We start from the raw sequence: 21,539 nt of genomic DNA, 5'->3' as shown, positions 1-21,539 counted from the left end.
CCCCCCCCCCAACAACAACATATTGGCTTCTGATTTTTGTGTGTGTGAAGGAAAGTCCTAAAAGTCCTGGGTTTTAAGTGCTTTTATCTTTTTAAACTGCATTCTATTTTTTTAACATGTAGTCTGTTTTAATACTGTAATAGTTAAATTATAACTTAATGATTTTTTTTCCTGTATGTTTTTAACTCTACTGTGATTTTAAACTGTAAGTCGCCTTGAATCCCAATTGGTTTTTTTTGGGGGGGAGAGGGGAGCAGGATATAAATAAATCTAATAATAATAATAATAATAATAATACAAGAAATGAGGAGGAGGAGAAATGGGTGGGCAGTTCTTCACCAATTCCCTATTGTAGTGATCCCCAAACTGTGCCCTTTAAGAGATTTTGGACTTCAGCTCCCAGAAGTCTCAGCCACGTTGCTCAATAGTCTGGGATTCTGGGAGCTGAAGTCCAAAATCTCTTAAAGGGCACAGTTTGGGGATCACTGCCCTATTGACATGCAAACGGATCCTGCTGAACCTTTGACAGTGTGGCTGCATCCACATTGCAGAAATAATCCATTCTGACGCCACTTTAACTGCTGTGACTGAAGACTGTGGAATTCTGGGAAAGATAGTTTGTTCTGGCACCCAAACTCTGCTGTAGTTTCATGAGATGTTTATACCTTCTCTGTCAGAGAGGTCTGATGCCACAACAAAATACCATTACCAGGATTACACAGCCTTGGGCAGTTAAAGTGGTGTCAAACCAGGTTATTTCTGCAGTGCGGACACAGAATCAGTGAGTTCCAAAACACACTGCTGCTTGGGAGGGGAAGAGGAAAGAAGAGACCCAAGAGCCTGGAGACAGAGCCCTGCCAGTCTGGAAAACCAGGCTCTTGCAGCACCTTTGAGACTCAGGTCCAAATAACATGCTACAAGAATAATCCAGTCTGATTATTTAACTGCCCTGGCTCAGTGCTAAGTAATCCTGGGAACTATAGTTTATTGTGGCACCAGAGCTCTCTCTGACTGAGAAGAAGGCCCAATGTCTCACGAACACTAGTTCCCAGGATTTGCTAGCATTGAACGAAGGCTGTTAAAGTGGTCTCAAACTGGATTGTTTCTGCAGTGTGTTTTGGACCTGAGTCTCAAAGGTGCAGCAAGAGTCTGGTTTTTCCAGACTAAGGTCCTAAACACAGTGCAGAAATAATCCAGTTTGAGACCGCTTTAACTGTCCTGGCCCTGAAGAGGATAGATTTGAATTGAAATTTTACTACGTTCAGGAGTTGAAAATTATAGTACTGAAATGTACTGAGCGCAAAGGTTGCCAGGATGATGGATTCAGGTCATGTCAAATCCTCTGCTCTGGAATGTAATCAACCCTGAAATGGCTCCTGCTTCCAGTTGCTAATCCAAATAAATAGAAGTACTAGGGAGACAATAAAAAGAAAACATATAGATAACAGTTTGATTGATGGATACCTACAAGGGATAGAGAGGTACGTTACACGCAATGTCTGAGTATCAAATGAATGTAAAGGGGTGTATACGTTTAATTTATACGTGACAAAATGTTATTTGTAGTTTTCTTTGTTATATAAAAGTGCTGCTATAAAAGATTGGTTCACTTTGGGATCTGGGCAACAGTGTTATTGATTATTGATTATTCTAAACCCATAATTTTACCCAGAAATCAGCAGGGAGTCCAAGGAGTCGGTTGCAAAGGAGACATTTTTATTTTTAGCTGCGGCTGTTGTTCCCAGTAGGAAATTCATCCAAATCACTGGGACCTCCGATTCTAAAACGAGCCAGGTTTTTATAGTAGTATTTTGAACAAAGAAAACTAGAAACCACATTTGACTGCTTACATTGAATCAAACCTTTACAAACCCCCCCCCCCCCCCCATATTTTCAATGGATATTCACATATTACATCTAACCTATGTCACTATCCTATCCATCCATCAAACTATTATTTGTATGTTCCCAAAATAGTCTCTTGGGAGTGTTTCCTTTCGTTTGGGTTAGCGACTCAAATCTGGAGCCATTCAGGAGAAGATCCGTCAAATTTCCAACCTAGACAGCTTTAAGATGGATCTCTTCGGCAGGCCTTCCCAGAACAGAACAACCCCACCTTAAGTATCATTCTACTATTTCCCAGTAGATGGTTGTTATCATCCGTGTTTTAACAATCGATTTTAAACTGTAATGTGTCTAATCCTTTCTTTTTAAAGGGGTTAGCTACAGTATTGTACAAACTGTATGCAGTGTATAATTGCATTTTTTACTGTTGTAACCTGCCTGGATTCGTTGTGATTGTGCGGGCTATAAATAAATCTATTATTATTATTGACCATCTTTTAATCTTGTAAGCTGCTCTGATTGCTCCTGTAACAGAAAAGCGGGATATAAATAAAAGTTTAATTATTATTTATTATTATTATTATTATTATTTATTTATTTACCTTCCTACACAGAGGATCTGACATGACCTACAATAACAACCCCTTTTTGCTCTGTAATAATTTAAAAATTCTGAATTTTAATGGAGGGAATGGTGGTAACTACAGTTTCGTGAGAGACTGAGCCTCCTCCTTCTCTGTCAGAGACAGCCAGCAATGGGGCCACAATGAACTACATTTCCCAGGATTCCCCAGCACTGAGCCAGGGCAGTCAAAACGGCCTCAGAGTGGATTATTTCTGCAGACCTAATAAAGATGAAGGCTCTTCCTCCTCTTCCATCTGCAGTTCACACCCATTTCCTCTTCCCCAGGGCTGCCTCCCAGCCCTGCCTGGCCCTCTCCCTGAGAAAGAGCCTCTCCTCAGGGGAGGGAAAGGCCCTCAGAGAGGGCCCTGGTCCTTACGTGGTCGGCGCTGCTGTTGGCGCTGTAGTAGCAGACAGAGCTGAACGTGTAGCCCGAAATGGAAGCCGCCATGATGGAACCCCCGCAGACACCTCCTCCTCCTCCTCCTCCTCCTCCCCACGGCGCTCCCAGAAGCCACCGCGGCGGCCAAAAGGCGGCGCGGCGGCGCCTCGCAACGTCACTTCCGGTCAAGGCAGCCCAGGGCTCCTGGGAAATGTAGTCCGTTTGGCCTTGAGGGAGAAATAAAAATTGTGAAAATGACCACTTTGACTGCCGTGGCTCGAGGGTGTGGGGTTGTTCGTTGGGATCCCTGACAGAGGTCCAAAATACACTAGAGAAACACTCCAGTTTGAAGCCACTTTAGCTGCCTTGGCTCAATGCTAGGGAATCCTGGGAACTGTAGTTTTGTGAGACACTGAGCCTTCTTCTCTGTCAGAGAGAGAGCTCTGGTGCCACAACAAACTACAACCCACAGGATTCCCCAGCACTGATCCAAGGCAGTTAAAGCGCTCTCAAACTGGATCATTTCTGCAGTGTGTTTTGGGCCTACGTTTCCCAGAAGGCCATGCCACTCTGGGGATTGTGGTTTTGTGAGACTTTATCTGCCAAAGGGAGGTCTGTTTGCCCCCAATGAACTTCCATCCCCAGAATTACATAGCCCCCAGCCTTGGCAGCTGCATTTGTGTCAAACCGGGTTATTTCTTCAGAGAGAACATATCAATAAAACCCGTGAATAATCAAATCTGCAAAAGTCAAAGCCTGCAAAATGTGGAGGAACAAGGAGTGTATTGTTGTTTTTTTTCTTATATCCTGCCTTTCCTCCAACATAGGGACTCAAAGAGGCGAACAAGCAGATTTAAAACAATACAATTTGAAAACAGTTTGGTAAAGCCCTCCATTCTTCTTGAATGCCTTCCATATATCAGAGCCTTGTGGTTATGGGGACATATGCATAGATATAGGATGGGGGACATCAGGCTTAAGGAGAGGACGTGTGAAAGGGATCTAGGAGTCCAAGTAAACTGCAAGTTGAACATGAGTCAACAGTGAGATGCGGCAGCTAAAAAGGCCAATGGAATTTTAGGCTGCATCAACAGAAGTAGTCAACCCCCCATATTTGCAGCTTTAATATTTGCACTGAAAGACCATTTGTACCTACTCCAGTGCCATTCTATGGTCAGTGTATGTTGGACATTGACCACAGAGTTGCACTGGAGGACCTAGAGATTCCTAGAGAGGTGTCCTCTCAGGTAAAAACAGTGATTTTGTTATTTGTGGTTTTTCCATATTCACGGGGGTCTTGTTCCCCTAACCCGAGCGAATATGGAGGGACAACTGTATAATGTCTAGATCAAGGGAAGTCATAGTGCCACTGTATTCTGCTCTGGTCAGGCCCCACCTGGAATACTGTCTCCAGTTCTGGGCACCACAATTCAAAAAGGACATTGAGAAACTGGAGCGTGTCCAAAGGAGGGCAACTAGAATGGTGAAGGGTCTGGAAACCATGCCCTATGAGGAACGACTTAGGGAGCTGGGGATGTTTAGCCTGGAGAAAAGAAGGTTAAGAGGTAATATGATAGCCCTGTTTAAATATTTGAAGGGATGTCATACTGAGGAGGGAGCAAGCTTGTTTTCTGCTGCTCCAGAGAACAGGACCTGGAACAATGGATGAAAGCTGCAGGAAAAGAGATTCCACTTCAACATAAGGAGGAACTTCCTGACAGTAAGGGCTGTTCCACAGTGGAAGCAGGATGGTGGAGTCTATATCTTTTGAGGTCTTTAAGCAAAGGCTGGATGGCCATCTGTTAGGGAGTTTCTGCATGGCAGAATGGTCTCTTCCAACTCTATGATGGTATCTGTGGCCGCTCTGGGAGTTTCAACTCTGTGCCTCCACAGCAAGAAGACTAAGGAGGCAGGAAGGGAAGCCTAGAGCGATGCCTTAGCGCCACTTCCGCTCCTTCTCCTGGCCTCTAATCAGGGTACTTCCTGTTCCGTGGCTGTCAGGGCCATGGGTGGGCAAGAGGAAGAGGAAGAGCAGGGGTTCGGCCCCTCTGCCCTGGGGACCAAAGCACAGTGAGTGACCAGATGTGTCCTCCTTTGCCAGGACGCGTCCTACATTCCAGCCTTCTGTCCAGGAGGAGGAGGAGCAGGCATTGCAGGACGTCCTCCATTTTGAGCATGGCTTGAGAAGCATGACTAAATGTATTTATTATCAGTACATCTGATGAGGAAGTAGACTGGAGCCTAGGAAAGTGGCTCATGCTGCCAAGTTCTTTCTTTCACTTAAAGCTCAAAACACTGAGATAAATATATAGAGAGAGAAGTCTTGTAGCGCCTTTGAGACTAAGGTCCAAAACACACTGGAGAAATAATCCACTTCAAGGCCGCTTTAACTGCCCTGGCTCAGTGCTGGGGAATCCTGGGGACTCTAGAGAAGAAGGCTAAATGACTCCCAAACTGCATTTCCCAGAATTCCCTAGCATTGAACAAAGGCACTGCAAGATCTCTCTCTATGTTTATATCAGTTTCGAGCTTTTATCTGGTCAGGTCCTACATTATTCTCAAAGGTCCTCCATTTTGTGGCTCCTTCAGGGTGACCAGATGCACACTACATTTCAGCCTACTGTCCAGTGTTCTTCCTTTGGAGCAGGACTAAGAGTGAATCCACACTGCAGAAATAAAGCAGTTTGATATCACTTTAACGATCACAGCTCCACCGTGTGAAATCCAGGGATTTGTAGTTTGGTGAGGCATTCAGACAAGTCTAAGAGAGAGGTCTGGCGCCTCGCCAGACTAAAAATCCCAGGATTCTGTAGGATACAGTCATGACACTTAAAATGGGGTCAAACTGCTTTATTTTTGCAGTGTGGATACTTAGAAGCATTCATTTATATTTATATGAGTGAGGTTTTGGTTTAGAAAGCTAAGCAGTGGAATAGGGCAGTGTTCACCCATCCTCCTCCTCAAGAGAAAGTGGGGCGGCAGAGAGCCTTGCAGGGCAACCGTTTGCTTGTCCTCCTATTCCTTTGCCCAGCCTTCTCCTTGGGGGAAATCTGGGCAGCAGAGGACCCTTGAAGTTGTTCCACATCCTTGCAGGCCTCCTGAAATCCTCTGACGGGCCGGATGCAGCCCCTGGGCCAGATGTTATTCAGGCCTGCTCTGAAATATAACCTACAACACCTGGTATTGGTTGGCAAGTACTAACCATTGTTAATCCTGGTTAGCTTCCAAGATCAGACAGGACCTTGTGGCCAAGCAGGTTCAGCTCTGATTAGTACTCGGATGGGAGATTAGTACTTGGATGGTGGCTGCTTAGCCAGCAGGTCCTGTCTGATCTTGGATGCTAACCAGGATTAGCAATGGTTAGTACTTGAATGGGAGACTGCCAACCAATTCCAGGTGCTGTAGGCTATATTTCAGGGGAAGAAATTGGCAAAACCATCTCCATATTCCTTGCTCAATAAAAGCCTCTGAGGGTTCACCAAGTCAACAGGTGACTTGAAGGCACACACACAGAGACACAACTGTTGTTGTCGTCATTGTGTGCCTTCAAGTGTCATGTAGGGATTCTGGACTACAGCTTAGAAGACTAAGGTTTTCATCCTCATCAAGCCATACAACTCACCCCTGTCAAAGAGCAAATTAACCTAAAGCAAACACAGGTGGTACACAAGTCTTAGAAACAAGTTACTGTGTTTTGTGTGTGTGTGTGGTGGTGGGGGTTGGAAGCAACTCCAACACTCAGTTTTTAATGTTTAGGAATGAGGAGTATAGCATTATCCCTATGACAGTAGTCTATGCATAGTTTAGCAGACAAACAAGAAACTGAAAGAACTTAACAGAACTGGCATTTCAAACTCACATTTTATATGGCCCTTTGTATAATCAGAGGAGAAATAACAGTTGCATTCTGAAATGCAAAATGTCTCCTAGCTTTGAGTACTAAATAAATTAAATCCGGGGGAGGATAGGTTATAATTTAAATATGGTTCAATGTAGAATCACGGTGGCTGTCTGTATAAGAGAGTACTTTTTAATATCAACCTCATATGTTTAATAAATTAATAAAAAATATACGTAGCACTGCTTGGTCCTCCTGAATTAATCTTTGGGAAAAGTGAAATAATATAGACTTCTTTCTTTCAGAACTGAGTAAACAGGAAAACGCACAGATCAGGGATTATGAGAGAGCATTCCAAACATGACAGTGTCCTTTCTAGGAAAACTCCTTTATCTTTCATTTTACAAATGTATGGTTTTGTATAAAAGAGAATTGGACTCTTTATTTACAGAAGTCAATTGTCTTACCATATCCCCATTTAGAACTACATAACACTTAAACTTGAACAAAAATAGAAACCAGCCAGTTGGTTAAAAATATTTTTCAGGTCAGGTCACTTCTAAAGGCCAAAGTGCCAACTGTTATCTCTTTCATTCACTCTGCTTTGAAACTTGTTTTGCAAGCTATCTCTTTTAAGCCAATAACACCAATCTGTTAACCTCACAGTTGCTTGTAAATAGCTTTTACATCAATTCTTGAACCCTGAGATTCTGTGCTGTGGCCAATCTATATTATTGTCAAGAGAATTAAGGCTAACCTGCACATTTGATTCCCTCCCTTATGCAAGAAGAATCCAGTAGGAAAAAAATAATTGTCTTTTTCCAGGCCATTTATTCCACAAATTAGTACACCTACCGTATATACTCAACTATAAGTTGACCTCATGGATAAATTGATGGCAGGTGGTGGGGCCAAAATGTTGGATTTTGATATAATCCAAGGATAAGTCGAGGGCAAAACTTGGGGGCATGTGACAAAGGATCTAAAGAATAAAGCAAAGGAAAACAATGCCAAAGAACTAACAAAATCCCAAAAGGCATAACGGTTTTTGCTCATGCTAAAGGCTGGATGGATGAGAGAGTAGAGGGGGATCAGTGCTTCCAGGACAGATTACACCAATGGATGGCTTTTAAAGATAAGAGTTAAAGTACAGTACTGTCATTGACCCGTGGATATGTTGACTCAGTTTTTTGTGTCAATTTTTTGACTAAAATTTCTATATATATATATATATATATATATATATAGTAAACTGCAATTATATATGCACTTGTCTAAAGTAAATCCTTTTGAATCCAATAGAGGTTACTTATAAGTAGACTAGTTGGACTAAGGAGATTATTGCACTGCCCTTTCCCATCCTTTCCTCCCAAGATAGGCGCAGGATGTAAACTTTATTATGTGGATTTTGTTGCACTCCTCCGTACTCAGGCAGGAGGCATCCTGCACCTGTTCATGGCATCCCATACCTGATTAGGACTTCTCTAGCACTTTTTGAAACAATGGGATGTGGTAGCTCAGTCTGTTGGGTGGCAACTGGGAAAAGGATGTTCCCACAATTGCACCTAATACCTGGAATTTTCCAAAAATCTGAAACTAGAATTTTTTCTGTAAAAATTTCCAGCATCCTAAGTGTTGCCAATAAGTAAAAAATGTCTGGGAGGCACAACAAATGTAAGGACTTAGTATGTTTATATGACTTATATTTACTAAACAAATATTGTGTTGAATTCCACTCATTGTTATGAATTGATCTGGTGAAACATGGAGTGTTTTTAATTGAAGCATGTTCATGAAAAAAATTAAGCACTGGAAAATTTTCCACCTCAGTTTTGGAATAGATACATCATGAGCAGGATTGCTAGCCTGGCAACCAGCCTGCGGAATTGAAGATGCCAAATTAGGAGTTTTATATTGGTAAATAATCATTAAATTTGATGTTCCAGTTCTTGGTTATTTTTGTGTATCACTTTTTAGGTGTTTATGGGTTGCATTTCAATTTTATCTACATTTAAAAATGTAAAAGTGTTTATTTATTTATTTATTGGATTTATATGCCACCTTTTGTTCCAAAATGGGACTTAACACAGTTGTATTTGAATTTCTCTAAACAACAAAATGTATCTGACTTGTGGCAAACCTGAGGTGAACCTATTACAGGATTTTCTTGGTAAGATTTATTCAGATGAGATTTTCCATTGCCTTTTTCTAACACTGAGAGAATGTGACTTGCCTAAGGCCATCCAGTGGGTTTACGTGGCCAAGTGGTCTCCATAGTCGTAGTCCAATGTTCAAACCACTACACCATGCTGTACCCTTAAAAAAATGCACAAAGTGAACTTGTGCATGATTGCCTATAAGTATTACTATGCTGAGTGAGTTTAAATATCCAGGTCAATATGCACAAACACCAACTGATTGGAAATTATCAAGTTTAGGTTGGTTGTAGGTGGAGGTATGGTATAAGATAAAGTTGTTTTTGCTCTGGGAAGAGGCAAATCATGTTTTCTTGGCTATTTCATTGCTGGAGTTAGGGTAAAAAAAACAGATACAAGTCTTTGTTCTGTTAATTTTCATGTTCTTTTCTCCATTTATAGCTGGGATGCAGCCTATGAACGTGAATTGCAAAATTTTAAAGAAAGTGGTGATGCTGGTGAGATCTGGCAAGTATCAGAACATAACATGCTTCAGCAAATGTTTGTGCATTATTTTTTTGCCTAAAAGTACATGCAATAAAATAAAATTGTACATCTGTTTTGATTATAGTACTGGTAATGTGATACAGCGGTTTTCATGAAAAATGCCAGCTCTTGTCTGGACTAAACCTGTTGCAAATTAAAATAACTAATTATCATCTGACATCTGTTTTTTTATGGGGGAAATAAATTGCTGGCTATGGGCTGCTTTGCAGAAGCCAAGTGTTTCTGTCCCTGAAGTTTGTCAAAATTTAAATAAGAGGGATAGGCAAAGATGCACTGGTGCCTCATGTTTCTATAGAAAATGTTTTTATAAAACAACAGGCACCTCTAATCCTGTGTAATGTTAACCTAGCAGGTTTCAGAACCATCCATTCACTTAAAAAATTGAACTAAACAAACTTGTAATGGGATCTCTGGAGACTGATGCCTTGACCTGGATGCATTGCATGAGACTGACAAAGTTTGTTTGTCTTTTTTGCATAACTAATAGAGCTAGTTACCTGAACCTCTGTTTCTGATTAGGTTTGGTGAAGAGAGTATGACTCGTTTAATTAGATGGCTAGAGAAACAAAAGATTCCTCTGGACAGCTCTGTGCTTGACATTGGAACAGGAAACGGTGTTTTGCTCGTGGAATTGGTTGGTATTTGTGCTTTTTGATGCAAAATCTAAACATAGACTTAAAGCAAGCAAGCTGAATATCTGAACTGTTAATTATGATACAAAGCAACCTCTTACATGGCAGTGGTCCATATTCATTGGCATGACTGTATCATTTCAACTTATTTTGGATCTTCATTGGGAGCAGGAGAGCATTGGTATTGATGTTGTCATACTAGAATTACATTAAAATCCTGGTCAAAATGTTTGCTTCAGCCACAAGAAGGACCTTCAAACACCAAAATACTATTTAGGTGAAAGATAACCTGTGAAATTTTCAAAATGTTGCCACCTTGAAATGCTGGCTATACCTCTAGTTGGCCCCCATCTGGATTCTAATACTGCCGTATAGCCTCATTTATAACATTTAAAGGCTTGTTCTAATACCTGCCAGCTATTTCTAGTATAGCTTTCTTAACACAGATATTAGTGAAGTAATATATTTCTGTAAGATGAAAGTGAACATATTAGTTTTTCAGAGAAACAGGTCAATCTTGTAGGATTTTTAAAAAAATAATTAATTATTCTGTTTTTATATTAAAAAAGCATCATAAAAATCAGCCCAGAGGTGTTCTTTAATTAGAAAGTAGTTAAGTGTGGCTTAGTGTGTTGAACACTGAAGGGTGCTTTAAGTTATATTCCTCTTGTAATATATGAAGGAATGTGTTAAGTCTCACCCCATAGTTTGAAGTGTGATCTCCCTCTGTACTTAGTATCCATGCATCTTTTTGTTGGAAAAAAAAATGATCCAAGAAATATTGCACAAGAAATAGGAAAAACTGATTAATTTGTGCAACCACTTTTATTGTCAGCGAAGCCTCTGAAACTACCACAGTCTTGAAATGCATAATTACTGTATATACCCGACCATAAGTCGACCTCATGCATAAATCAGGGACAGGTTTTGGGGCCAGAATTATGAATTTTGATATGACCCGTGGATAAGTCGAGGGTAAAACTTAGGGGCACATAACAAAGAATTTAAATAATGAAGCAAAGGAAAACAGTGCCAAAAAACTTACTGAATTCCACCAGGCATAACTGTTTGTGCTCACACTAAAAGCTGGATAGATGAGAGTATGGGGGGGGGGGGGCAGTGCTTCCAGGACAGATTATGCTCTTGCCTTTCACCAGGGGATGGTTCATTTTTTTATAACAATTAAAGTACAGTACTTACATTGAGTCATGGATAAGTCGACTCAGGTCTTTGGGGGTCAATTTTTTTACTAAAATTTCTAGACTTATACATGAGTATATACTGTACATTGTTCACTTTCATACCCTGATAATAGTAATCAGAAATCTTTTCTTCAGTTAGTAGAATCTGTAATTTGGAAAGTGTTTGCTGTCATGAAATGCTCCTTGCAGTTCTTCTTGCAAAATACATGGTTTAGTTGATCATCTCCTGCTCTGTTTTCTTTTACACCTTAGTATAGTTTGGTGTCATTGCTAAGTTTTGGCCCTAAAGAGTTGTACTGAAGTAAATACCACAGAAACTGAATGGTAAACCAAAGGAAGGTGTTTAGAACTTAAGGGCTTTCTTTTCTACTTTTTAGGCCAAATCTGGTTATACCAGTCTTACAGGAGTTGACTACTGTATTTCTGCGGTGGAGCTTTCAAAAAACATAATTGGGAAGGAAGGACTGCCACATATTAAGTTGCAGGTAAGACATTGTGCAATGAATGGATGTGAAGGTGTCAGAAGGAGCTACTCAAGCATTTGATCACGTATGTTGGAGGCTCCCCCCTCCCCCAGAAGAGGCTAAAGCACTTGGGGATATCTAGGTTACAAACTAAATGAATAAGAACATGATAGAAGCTTTAAAGATTAGGCATGATGTTCTGAAAGATAGGATAGCACAGAGATGTTACAACCAGTGGAGCTGATAGTAAAACAACATTTATAGAGTAGATTTATAGTAATTCCGTTGTACTTGGGTCTCAGTAGTCCAAGATTTTTTTTTAAAAAAATAATCATTTTAGTAAAATATCATGTTTAACAGCTACAGCTTTCTTGTACAGGTTGAAGACATCTTAAATCCCTCAGATGAATTATCAGGTTTTCAGGTTTGTATCGATAAAGGGACTTTTGATGCCATCAGTCTGAACCCAGACAATGCAGCAGAAAAAAGGAAGCAGTATGTGAAATCCCTACACAAGATATTGAGACCTGGAGGCTTTTTCCTTATAACATCTTGCAATTGGACCAGAGAGGAACTAAGTAGTGAATTCAAAGAAGGTACATACTTAGCTTACAATTGCATATATCTGTTTCAAAATCTTACCTTGATTTTAGTTTCTTCCACATTCCAGAAGTGCTTGGCACTGCAGTGGTAAAGGTGCCTGTTTGTGTTTGAACTGTACCTCTGAACTGGAGATATTAAGGCACTAATGAGAGTTCAATGTGTCTTGGCTTAACAAACATTCTGTCTGAGATAAGAATCTACACTAATTACATGGTAAAATTTATTGTTGCAAAATTATTCTTGTGGTGATACACAGTAGTATGTGAATTCTGTGAAGACAGCGTGGTGAATTCAGACTGGTGAAAAGGCACATTGATGATCCCAAATACAGAGATATCTGTAAGCAATTCATTAATTTTAAGCTTCTTAACTAGTCCCATCTAAAGCTTTTTGACAGTTCAGACATTTCAAGTTTGTTTCCCCATTCTGATTTCTGATTGCCATTGATACCAAAAATTAAAATGCGTACTGTATTAGAAATTGAAATTCATGTTTATTTGCTGATGTGAAGCAGACTATTACCGTTGTTTCACATTTTTTTATGGCAAATATTCCCTCCATTTAGCTCAGCAAAAACTGGTGCAATAGCTACACCCATTCCTTGAGACATTAGATTTGGCTATGGTGACACATGCCTAGATTACATCCTGTTTGAATTACTGTAATGCATGCTACATCGGGCTGCTTTTGGACACTGTTCAGAAAATTGAGTGGGTCCAAAATTCTGCAGCCTGGCAGGTTATAGGGATCTTAAGTTGTTGGAGAAACAACTTCACTAGCAGCTTATCTGATTCTGGGCATAATTCAAAATGTTGGCTACAACCTTTAAAGCCCTACATGACTTGGGTCAAGACTATTTGAAAAAACATATCTCCCTAGGAGCTTGTGCATGCTCTAAGATAAGCATGGGAAAGCTTTCTCTCAATCCCACCACCATCCCAGGCACGTCTAGTGAGGTGAGAGACAGCTTTCTTGGTGGCTGCTCCCAAGTTATGGGATGCCCTTCTCTAGAACGTCAGGTTGACTCCCTTCTTGCTGTCTTTCCATTGAGTGGTAAGCACCTTTTTATGTAAGGAGGTATTTAGTTTTCAATGTGTTGTGGCAGATAAAGCTTTTAGTGTGGAGGGGGTGTAGTGTTTTGTATTATGTTTTAAGCATATTTTAACGCTTTAATGCTGTTTTTACCTTGTTTTTAAGCTGGATTTCAAAATAGAAATTCAGTTTGTCTTTTAACTTTTGTATTAAGTGTTTTGTCATGTTGTGATTTTAAAACGTTGCATCCCACCTTGGCTCCCATGCTCGGAGAAAGGTGGAATATAAATAAAATAAATAAAATAATAATAAATAATAAATTTCTTCCCTCCATAATTCCCTTTCCCATTTCCCAAAGAGAAATAAAAATAAATAAAATAAAATAAAATAAAATGGAAATCACTTCATATGCCTGTGAAAGCAAGTATACTTTTTGGGAAGCTAAAACAGAATTTGGGTTTAATATTGTCAAAAGAGATTTGTTTCAAAACTGATGCCTTGGTCCCTGCCTTGAGAAGAAATTATTATAGACATTTACCAACTGAAATTGGAATGATTGGCACTACTGTTATCTATGTATACTGTTAGTAGTCATAAAAACCTGCAGAATTTACTGGCCTGTGTGTTCTCTATTTGGATTCATAATTTATAAGGTTATTCAAGAGTATAACTTTTTTTTGTAACAAATGTATTTTACTTATATTTGACAGGGTTTCTTCTTCTGGAAGAGCTGCCAACACCCACATTCTGCTTTGGAGGAAGAACCGGAAGCAGCGTAACTGCTTTGGTTTTCCAACATAAAACATAAGGTTTTTATATTTGGGACATGAATTTTGTACAGAAGATCCTGAATTCTGAATTTCCTAGAGAAATGAAATAGCACAAGACTGTAAGCTGAAAGAGAGGTGTTATAAAGTTTACGGATACTTATGCCTTGGTCCCTGCCTTGAAAATAAATTATTATAGACATTTACCAACTGAAATTGAAAGGATTGACATGTTTATTTTTTCTGAAGCAATCCCCCTTTCAGGATTATTGAATGGATGTACCTGATTTTTTTAAAACAATAAAAATATATATTTTGTGTAACTATTCTGTTATGATAAGTAGTAGACAGTTCATGTATGTGAATCTAGTATGTATGTGAATCTAGTAAAGGAGGAAACTTGTTACATTTGGTGGCAGTGGCAGAAGTATTTATTAAGAGAGGTGGAATTAAAATGCTCTTTGGAGATGTGGCAGATCGTTTGATATGACTTCTTGGGTGAATTAAATATCATATTTATTACTTTTTGATAATCTGTATCTTGAAATCTAAAGGAGAGGAAATGATCTGTTCCCTCTGAGTTTCAATGTGGTTTTTTTACAAAACAGGGTGGGTGGTCCATACTTAAAGGCTTATAATGAGGTGAGGAAACTGTTCCAAGTCCAGTGTGGGCTCCCCACTTCAATGAGAAGTGATTTCCAGTTCACCTTTCCTGGCTCTAAAACAATTCAGTCCTGGGGAGAGTAGGGGTTGTGGTGTAGCACACCAAGATCTGGTGGGAGTATCTGTAGTCCTCAGACCTTGGGTAGCTACCCATCCCATCTGTTGGAACAACATGAAAATTTCACTTCTACACTTTGTGGAACAGTTTTGTTTCAAGTGCTTCCAATTACTTCAGTACATTGTCTTTAGTTTGTACAGTTTAGCATCTTGCTTGAAAACATTCATTATGCACAACAGTCAATTCTAGAGAAATATTTCTAACTACTTTACCTCTTATATCAATTAACAGAGTAGGAAACTTTGCAGGGAATCTGCTTCTCCAGGAAACAGCCTGATATAGATTTCAATGACAGAAAATAAATGAGTACATCTATCCAATCATGATAATCCTGGAAGGGTTATTAATTATATTATATTAATAATTTCCTACCAGCTCTTTACTTCTTGTTTCTGAGAATATGGTAATACAATTTGCCTTAAGGCAATGTAGCCGTTTCCTCCTCCCATAGGTCTAAATGCATACACAGATTTTCAAATAACAATAAATATGATACTTTAGTCATCCAATAATTTCTAGTAGGCAATCTGTCACATTTGTACAGAACAGCAGTTTCAGTTGTGTCTATAAGTGGTATTTTAACAGAAATTTAAACTTGCTGGATTAGATGAATCTTGTGAGTCATTCAGTGAACTGAATAAGACCTTCTTCCATCTTCTTCTACTCTACTTTTGCACTCTTAGCCTTCCACTACTCGTGGCTTAATTCATAAAGTCTAATATAGGGGTCCTATGTAATCCAATGGAAACCTGCTTAAATAATTCTCAATATGCGCTTAGTTCCCCAAGCACTTTTATCTGGTCTATGTTCTCCCTATCTTCCAGTTGTAAAGAAAGTAAATGATGAGTGTTTTATATATAGTGTGTTCTTGGTATCTGCTAGGGTTTGGTTCCAAGACCTTCCAAAATCCGTGGATTCTCAAGTCCCATTAAAAACAATGGGGTAGTGAAATGGTATCCCTTATATAAAATAGCAAAATCAAGGTTTATTTTATTTTATTTTATTTGGAATTTATATCTTTTTTGAATATTTTCAAGTTATGGATGGTTGAATCTGTGATAAAGAATTTGTGGATATGGAGGGCCAGCTATACATTTAATTGTTTTCCATGATCAGGGTTCAATTCCCAGATCAGCTGCGAAACCCACTGGGTGACTTTGGGCAAGTCATATGCTCCTGGCCTCAGGGGAAGGCAGTTGAAAATCTCTGACGAAATCTTGCCAAGAAAACCCCATGATAGGGTTGCCTTAGGATTGCCATAAGTTGGAAATTACTTAAAGGCACACAACAACAACAACAACAAATGCATATCTATTTCCAATTAATCTCTTGAAGAGATCTTTCAGAAAAACACATTTATTCCTTTCCTTTTAACCAAATTACAGCCTTGCATCATCTGAAAAAAATGTGAACTCCATACCAGTAAATCCTTTGATTTTAGGTGATGCCAACTTTATTATGGAGCCTGACTACCTGAGGGAGGATGAAGTGGTTCTGGCCCTCATACATCTCTGAAAAACCCTTTTCATGCAGATGACCACCATTTTGAAAATACAGTACCATTTTGAGACCTTGTGTGGGACAATATATTTTCCCCCTTAAATAATAGTTTAAATATTATTTAACTCAAGGTGCTTACTTAGCATTGGTTGTTAAAAAGCAATAATCACTCCTTGCTTGTATCAATTGTTAAGAAACTGATATATATTTTACAGTCAGGAAATGCATATATGGTTACAAATGGCCTGTATGACAAAGACAGAGATTTATCAATGCATCTGTTTTATTTTACGTCTTGTGAACTGAACATCAGAGGGGAGCATATGCTTTTTTCAGCTGTGGGAAGCTGAGGATGATCTCCCTCATGGAGCTGTCAAGTTTAATTTATACATAACCATTATCTTATACGTGCTTCTATAAACAACACGTTTGGTACAGTTGTTCTGCTTTGCATTGTATGATCTAGTCTTCTCTTGATCTTCAGCCACAGAAATGTATATAGAGAATGCCACGGTTCCATAAAACAGGAGCACACAACCTTGTATCGATCAGCAGCATGTGGGCTTTTACACCCTTAAATACTGCCCCTCTCTTCTTGCTGCTTGAGCATTCCCTGATGCTGTGAGCAGTGAGGAAAGAACAATGTGTATCAGAAAGTCTGGGGGAGAGGCTGGGAAAAGGTTCTTTATTCCTGTCCCCAGAAATCTTCATAAACATTCCTCTTTCCAGTGATGATCTCTTGGGGATGGAATGGAGAACATTCTCTTCACTGCCCCTACTGCCATAAGGGTCCTCACACAAATTGCACTTTCCATGCTGGTGGGATTGATCAAGTAGTTTCCAGCTATCACCCAGTAAGGGAATTGGATTGTGTGTATGTTTATGGCTCCAAAATCAGCATCATGCACAACCTTAGGACTGAAAGGCTCATACATCATTACTTTAAAGGAAAGTGCCCTTTCATTAACAGATTATTTCCATTTAGCCAATCTTATAAGGAGCTACTACCAATTTTGTACAGCTGTACCCTGTTCATGTTACAGGCAGATAATGCAGGTGAGAGGTCTGGCAACGAGCTATAATCTCACTTTTTAATTTTGTTTTTGGAAATACTGGTAAGTGGTTTCTCTTACTTTCTAGTAAGTGGTTTCTCTTACTTTCTAGCCTACAACAAAAATGTGTTGCATCAGTTAAGCTTTCTTTTAAAGTATTGTAAAACCACCTCAATGAGGATTTCTAAATCTTCTGGCACCTGAAGTCTGAATAAGTGTGTAGTCCTCTTATTGGCAAAACATTAACATTAGAATTAATTTGGTTATTGGTCAATAAATCAGTCTCTAACTGAAGCAATAGTTCATGCTATCTTGCCTTCAGCTATTCCTAAAAGCCTATCACAAGCTTGCCTTTTAATAACACTTTTGAAAAAGGACAGTTTTGCAAAGTATGGTATGTTTTTTGCAGTCCTCACCAGATTCTGAGGGATGATAATAATAATAATAATGATAATAATAATAATAATAATAATAATAATCCAAATCATTGGATGAGGATGGATTTTTCTATAGAATATGGTCAAACTAGTTATAGGTTTCTTAAAACAAGCATTTTAGACACATGAAGAAAATGCACATTTTAATATCTGCTCTCATTAGATTTCACAAGTTGCCAGTTGTTAAAAGATATCATCAAAGGTTTAAATGAGGAAGAAGGAGCAGTCGAACCTCCACTCATTTGAGTTGGCTCCAGATGAGACTTTTATTGGGAAGCAGAACTGCCTCATTCATTACATTTTGCGGTGGATTCAGATGATGTAATTTTCCATTTGTAACCTCATGGGTTAGCACAGTATAGTCTAGCTAAGCCTTTCCAAGAGGTTGAGGTCCTTGTCCAATTTGGCCCAGTAAGAGATATCAAAAAGCCCTCAGAGCTTGTAAAGCATTTTGAAAAAAAAAATATTCATGTTCATTATGAACTGAATTTTATGTTCAGGACAGTTCAGTCTGCTGCGTGTATCCTGAGGAGGTCAACATAGGTCTATTTTACTGGAAGATTGAAGGGTGTGGGCAGAATTCTTGGAGGAGTGTGCTGTAAAATCTGTAAGAACCTTTCCCCTCTTGACTCATAAGAACTAGAAGGGAAAAGCTGACCAGCTGGGTTAGGGAGGTAGTTAATACCTTCTTATGGGAGAAAGAAAAACTGAATGGGATTTCTTGCTAAATAGCTCTATATCTCTCTCTGAAGTAGGATGGTGGCAATAATGATTGGTTGGTTGGAAATCTGAAGTAAGGCAGGTGTTAATGTGAGAGTGCCTTCCTAGCAATAGTGTACCAACTGTTCTATGCTCTTCCCAGCTAATTCATTTGGAATCCACTTTATTTTGCAGGTACCATCTGAAATTCTTTGGGGTTTTTCCCCAGGCTTTAAAATAGTGTTTTTCATTTGTTGCTATTATGTCCTCTCAAGTTGATTCCAACCTATGGCATCCCTATCAGGCTTTTCTTGGCAAGATTTATTCAGAGGTTTACCACTGCCTTCCTCCCTGCTGAGAGCATATGAATTGCCTAAGGTCACTGAATGGGTTTCCAAGGCTGAGAGGGGATTTGAATCTTGGTCTCCTGGAGTCCAAGGCTCCATCCACATGGCAGAAATAATCTGGTTTGATATCACTTTAACTGCCATGGCTCAAGGCTGTGGAATTCTGGAAATTGTAGTTTGTTGTGGCACCAGAGCAGAGTCCTGTGTTATTCATCACAAGCTTTGCTCCCACAACAAACTATAATTTTTAGAATTCCATACCATTAAGCCATGATAGTTAAAGTGATGTCAAACAGGATTATTCTTGCTGTGCAGATGGCAATAGTAAGTACTGGTACATTTCTATACCGCTTATCAATGAACTAGCACTCGTTAAGCAGTTTACAATCTGTAAGCCAGTTGCCACCAACAAGCTGGATACTGTGAAATCAAAGGCTTTCATGGCCGGCATATACTCTCTCTCTCTCTTTTCCAGGTTAGCATCCTCTGAAGATGCAAGCCACAGATGCTGGCAAAATGTCAGGAATAAACTCTTCTAGAACATGGCCACATAGCCTGAAAAACCCACAAAAAACTAAAGCTGGATACTAATTTTACTGACTTACGAAAGGCTGGAAGGCTGTGTGGACCTTGGAGCCCTCATCTAGGATCAAACGTACAATGTTGTGGCTGGAGTACCAGCATTTAACTACTGTGCTATCAGGGCTCCTTATTGCAGTCCTAGTCCAACTTTCCAGTCACTATGCCACACTGGCTCCTTTAATCTTTTTTTTATATTGGTTTCATGCTTTACTTATATGTTGCTTTTCATTTATTTGCTAGTGTGTGTTTATGGATTGCATTTTATTTTTATTATATTGTAAGCTCTAGGAAACATCTTGTTTTGACAGAAAAGATACAACATCTAAATCAGTACTTGCTTTGTTTTCTTTTTTTAAAAATATTTTTACATCTTATTTTCAAACCAAATACATACAAACATATACAAACAAACAATAGTAAATTAAAAAAAATAACAAAATGAAACTTACAGTATAACACACACCCTTCCAACCATCCCACCACCACCCCAACATTTACCCTAAAACCAATGACTTCCATCCTCTTTGTTTGGTGTATCGCATTAAGTATCTCTTCTATACATCCTATATTTTTCATACATTATCTTATCTAGCTTTCGTTACTATACATAATTATCTTCTCCACTACAACTACTATCCTTATTTACTTAATAATACTCTTAAATCAGATATAATATACTTTCAAGTTAGATATCAAAAGTTTTCAAATTGTTTCCTCATATATTCAAACACCAAATCCCATTCCTGTTTAATTTTTTCTGAAATATTCCTTATTTCAGTACTTGCTTTGTTTTCAAATGCAGAGCTGACTTCTTTGGGCCACCTAGAATGTCCTAAAATTCTTAAACTGAATAGTATTATTTGAACCACAGATGGCTTTGCAATCCAACATGATTAACCTATGTTTTCATGCAGTAGATTGTACCATCAAGAAGACAAATCATTAAAGTTTAGAACAGAAGTGAGACACTTCTGGTCCTTCGGGAGTTACTAAGCTTCAACTTTCAGCTGCAGTAATCAGCATATATAGTGGTGAAGGCTGCTGGGAATTACAGTCCAGCAACATCTGGAAGATCATAAGATGTAGACCCTGGAGAGTGGCTACCCTTACTGTAGAAGACTGAATTAGAAACTCTTCAGATCTAGAACACTGTGGCTTTTGTACTTTTAAACATGCCTTTTCCTGTTTTCTGTCAGTCTTATTCCATATCGTGTATTCTTGTGCAATATAAGACTGAGATGTAAATGTCCATTTTATTTTAATGATTATTATTTGGGCATGAAATAAAACAGAACTGTAGGTTCAGTACTGAGCGGTGTAATAGATCTGGATTGTGGAAGGAGATTGTTCCACAATACACGATATAGTTCTTTGTTAACCCAAAAGGAATGTACTGTCTATCTGTAGAGGTGATCACACACATAGCCTACAAACAAGGATCTCAGTGCAAGTTTAACAAATGAAAAATTGACCTGAATTTTATTAAAGTACAGCATTATGTTTGCTGTAAGAGTGCAATTTTGCCTAATATTTCTGCTCAAATTAAAATCTGTGCTTAGATTATGAGGGTTACAATCTAATAGTGTTGATCTATGAGTTAGTTTAATTGAACATAGTGGTATTTACTTCTGGGTGAAGGTGCACAGGCTATAGCCATACTCCTTAGGTCACTTAGGAACAAAGTTAAGAAAATGTATGAAAAATCTAAGCTAGCTGCTACCTTCAGATACACAGAATTTTATAGAAGAAAGGGAGATGGATAAAAGAAACAAATTCTGTAGTAATGGAAGAAACACAAGTGTTTGAGTTTTTTCTTTCCTGCCAAAAGTTTGCCAGGGGAGAAGCATATGCCAGTAGGAGTCACTCTAGGCTTCTTAACAAAAATGTTCAAGAAATTAACAAAGGGTACCCTTGCAATGCAATACTTAATTGTAGGTAAAAACCCCATTTACATAATTACTGTACTGAGCTCTGGCTAATACAATAAAATAAAATAAAATACAAAAAATATTGTTTGAGCTTATCTTTTGATTTCTGTTAATCTATTCTTCC

General features: G+C 38.9%; 2 protein-coding genes across 3 annotated transcripts in view; one reads left to right on the top strand and one right to left on the bottom strand.

Annotated features, from left to right (window-relative positions):
* The window catches only part of ABRAXAS2 (abraxas 2, BRISC complex subunit), a 39,250-nt gene extending 36,105 nt beyond the window's left edge, over positions 1-3,145 (bottom strand). Inside the window, exon 1 of the mRNA XM_089510112.1 lies at positions 2,847-3,145. Coding sequence (XP_089366238.1) covers positions 2,847-2,918 — 72 coding nt within the window. The 5' untranslated portion in view covers positions 2,919-3,145. The remainder of the gene's footprint in view (positions 1-2,846) is intronic.
* Positions 3,146-4,836: 1,691 nt separating this feature from the next.
* Positions 4,837-21,495, top strand: EEF1AKMT2 (EEF1A lysine methyltransferase 2). 2 transcript variants are annotated; one of them, XM_089510111.1, is made up of 7 exons: positions 4,837-4,919; positions 9,285-9,350; positions 9,909-10,023; positions 11,601-11,708; positions 12,067-12,283; positions 14,033-14,131; positions 19,381-21,495. In XM_089510111.1, exons 1-6 carry the CDS (start codon positions 4,855-4,857, stop codon positions 14,128-14,130), a joined length of 669 nt encoding a protein of 222 aa, XP_089366237.1. In that variant the 5' UTR covers positions 4,837-4,854; the 3' UTR covers position 14,131; positions 19,381-21,495. The 2 variants fall into 2 exon arrangements, with proteins under 2 accessions (XP_089366237.1, XP_089366236.1); XM_089510110.1 differs by lacking the exon at positions 19,381-21,495 and having other exon boundaries at positions 14,033-14,497.
* The last annotated feature ends 44 nt before the right edge of the window (positions 21,496-21,539 follow it).

The sequence above is a fragment of the Sceloporus occidentalis genome, unplaced genomic scaffold, assembly GCF_023333645.1.
Source record: "Sceloporus occidentalis isolate IW3139 unplaced genomic scaffold, rSceOcc1.0.p SCAF_2, whole genome shotgun sequence".
Lineage (NCBI taxonomy): Eukaryota > Metazoa > Chordata > Lepidosauria > Squamata > Phrynosomatidae > Sceloporus > Sceloporus occidentalis.
Note: the sequence above shows the minus strand (reverse complement) of the source record. Positions and strands in the feature narration are given on the sequence as shown.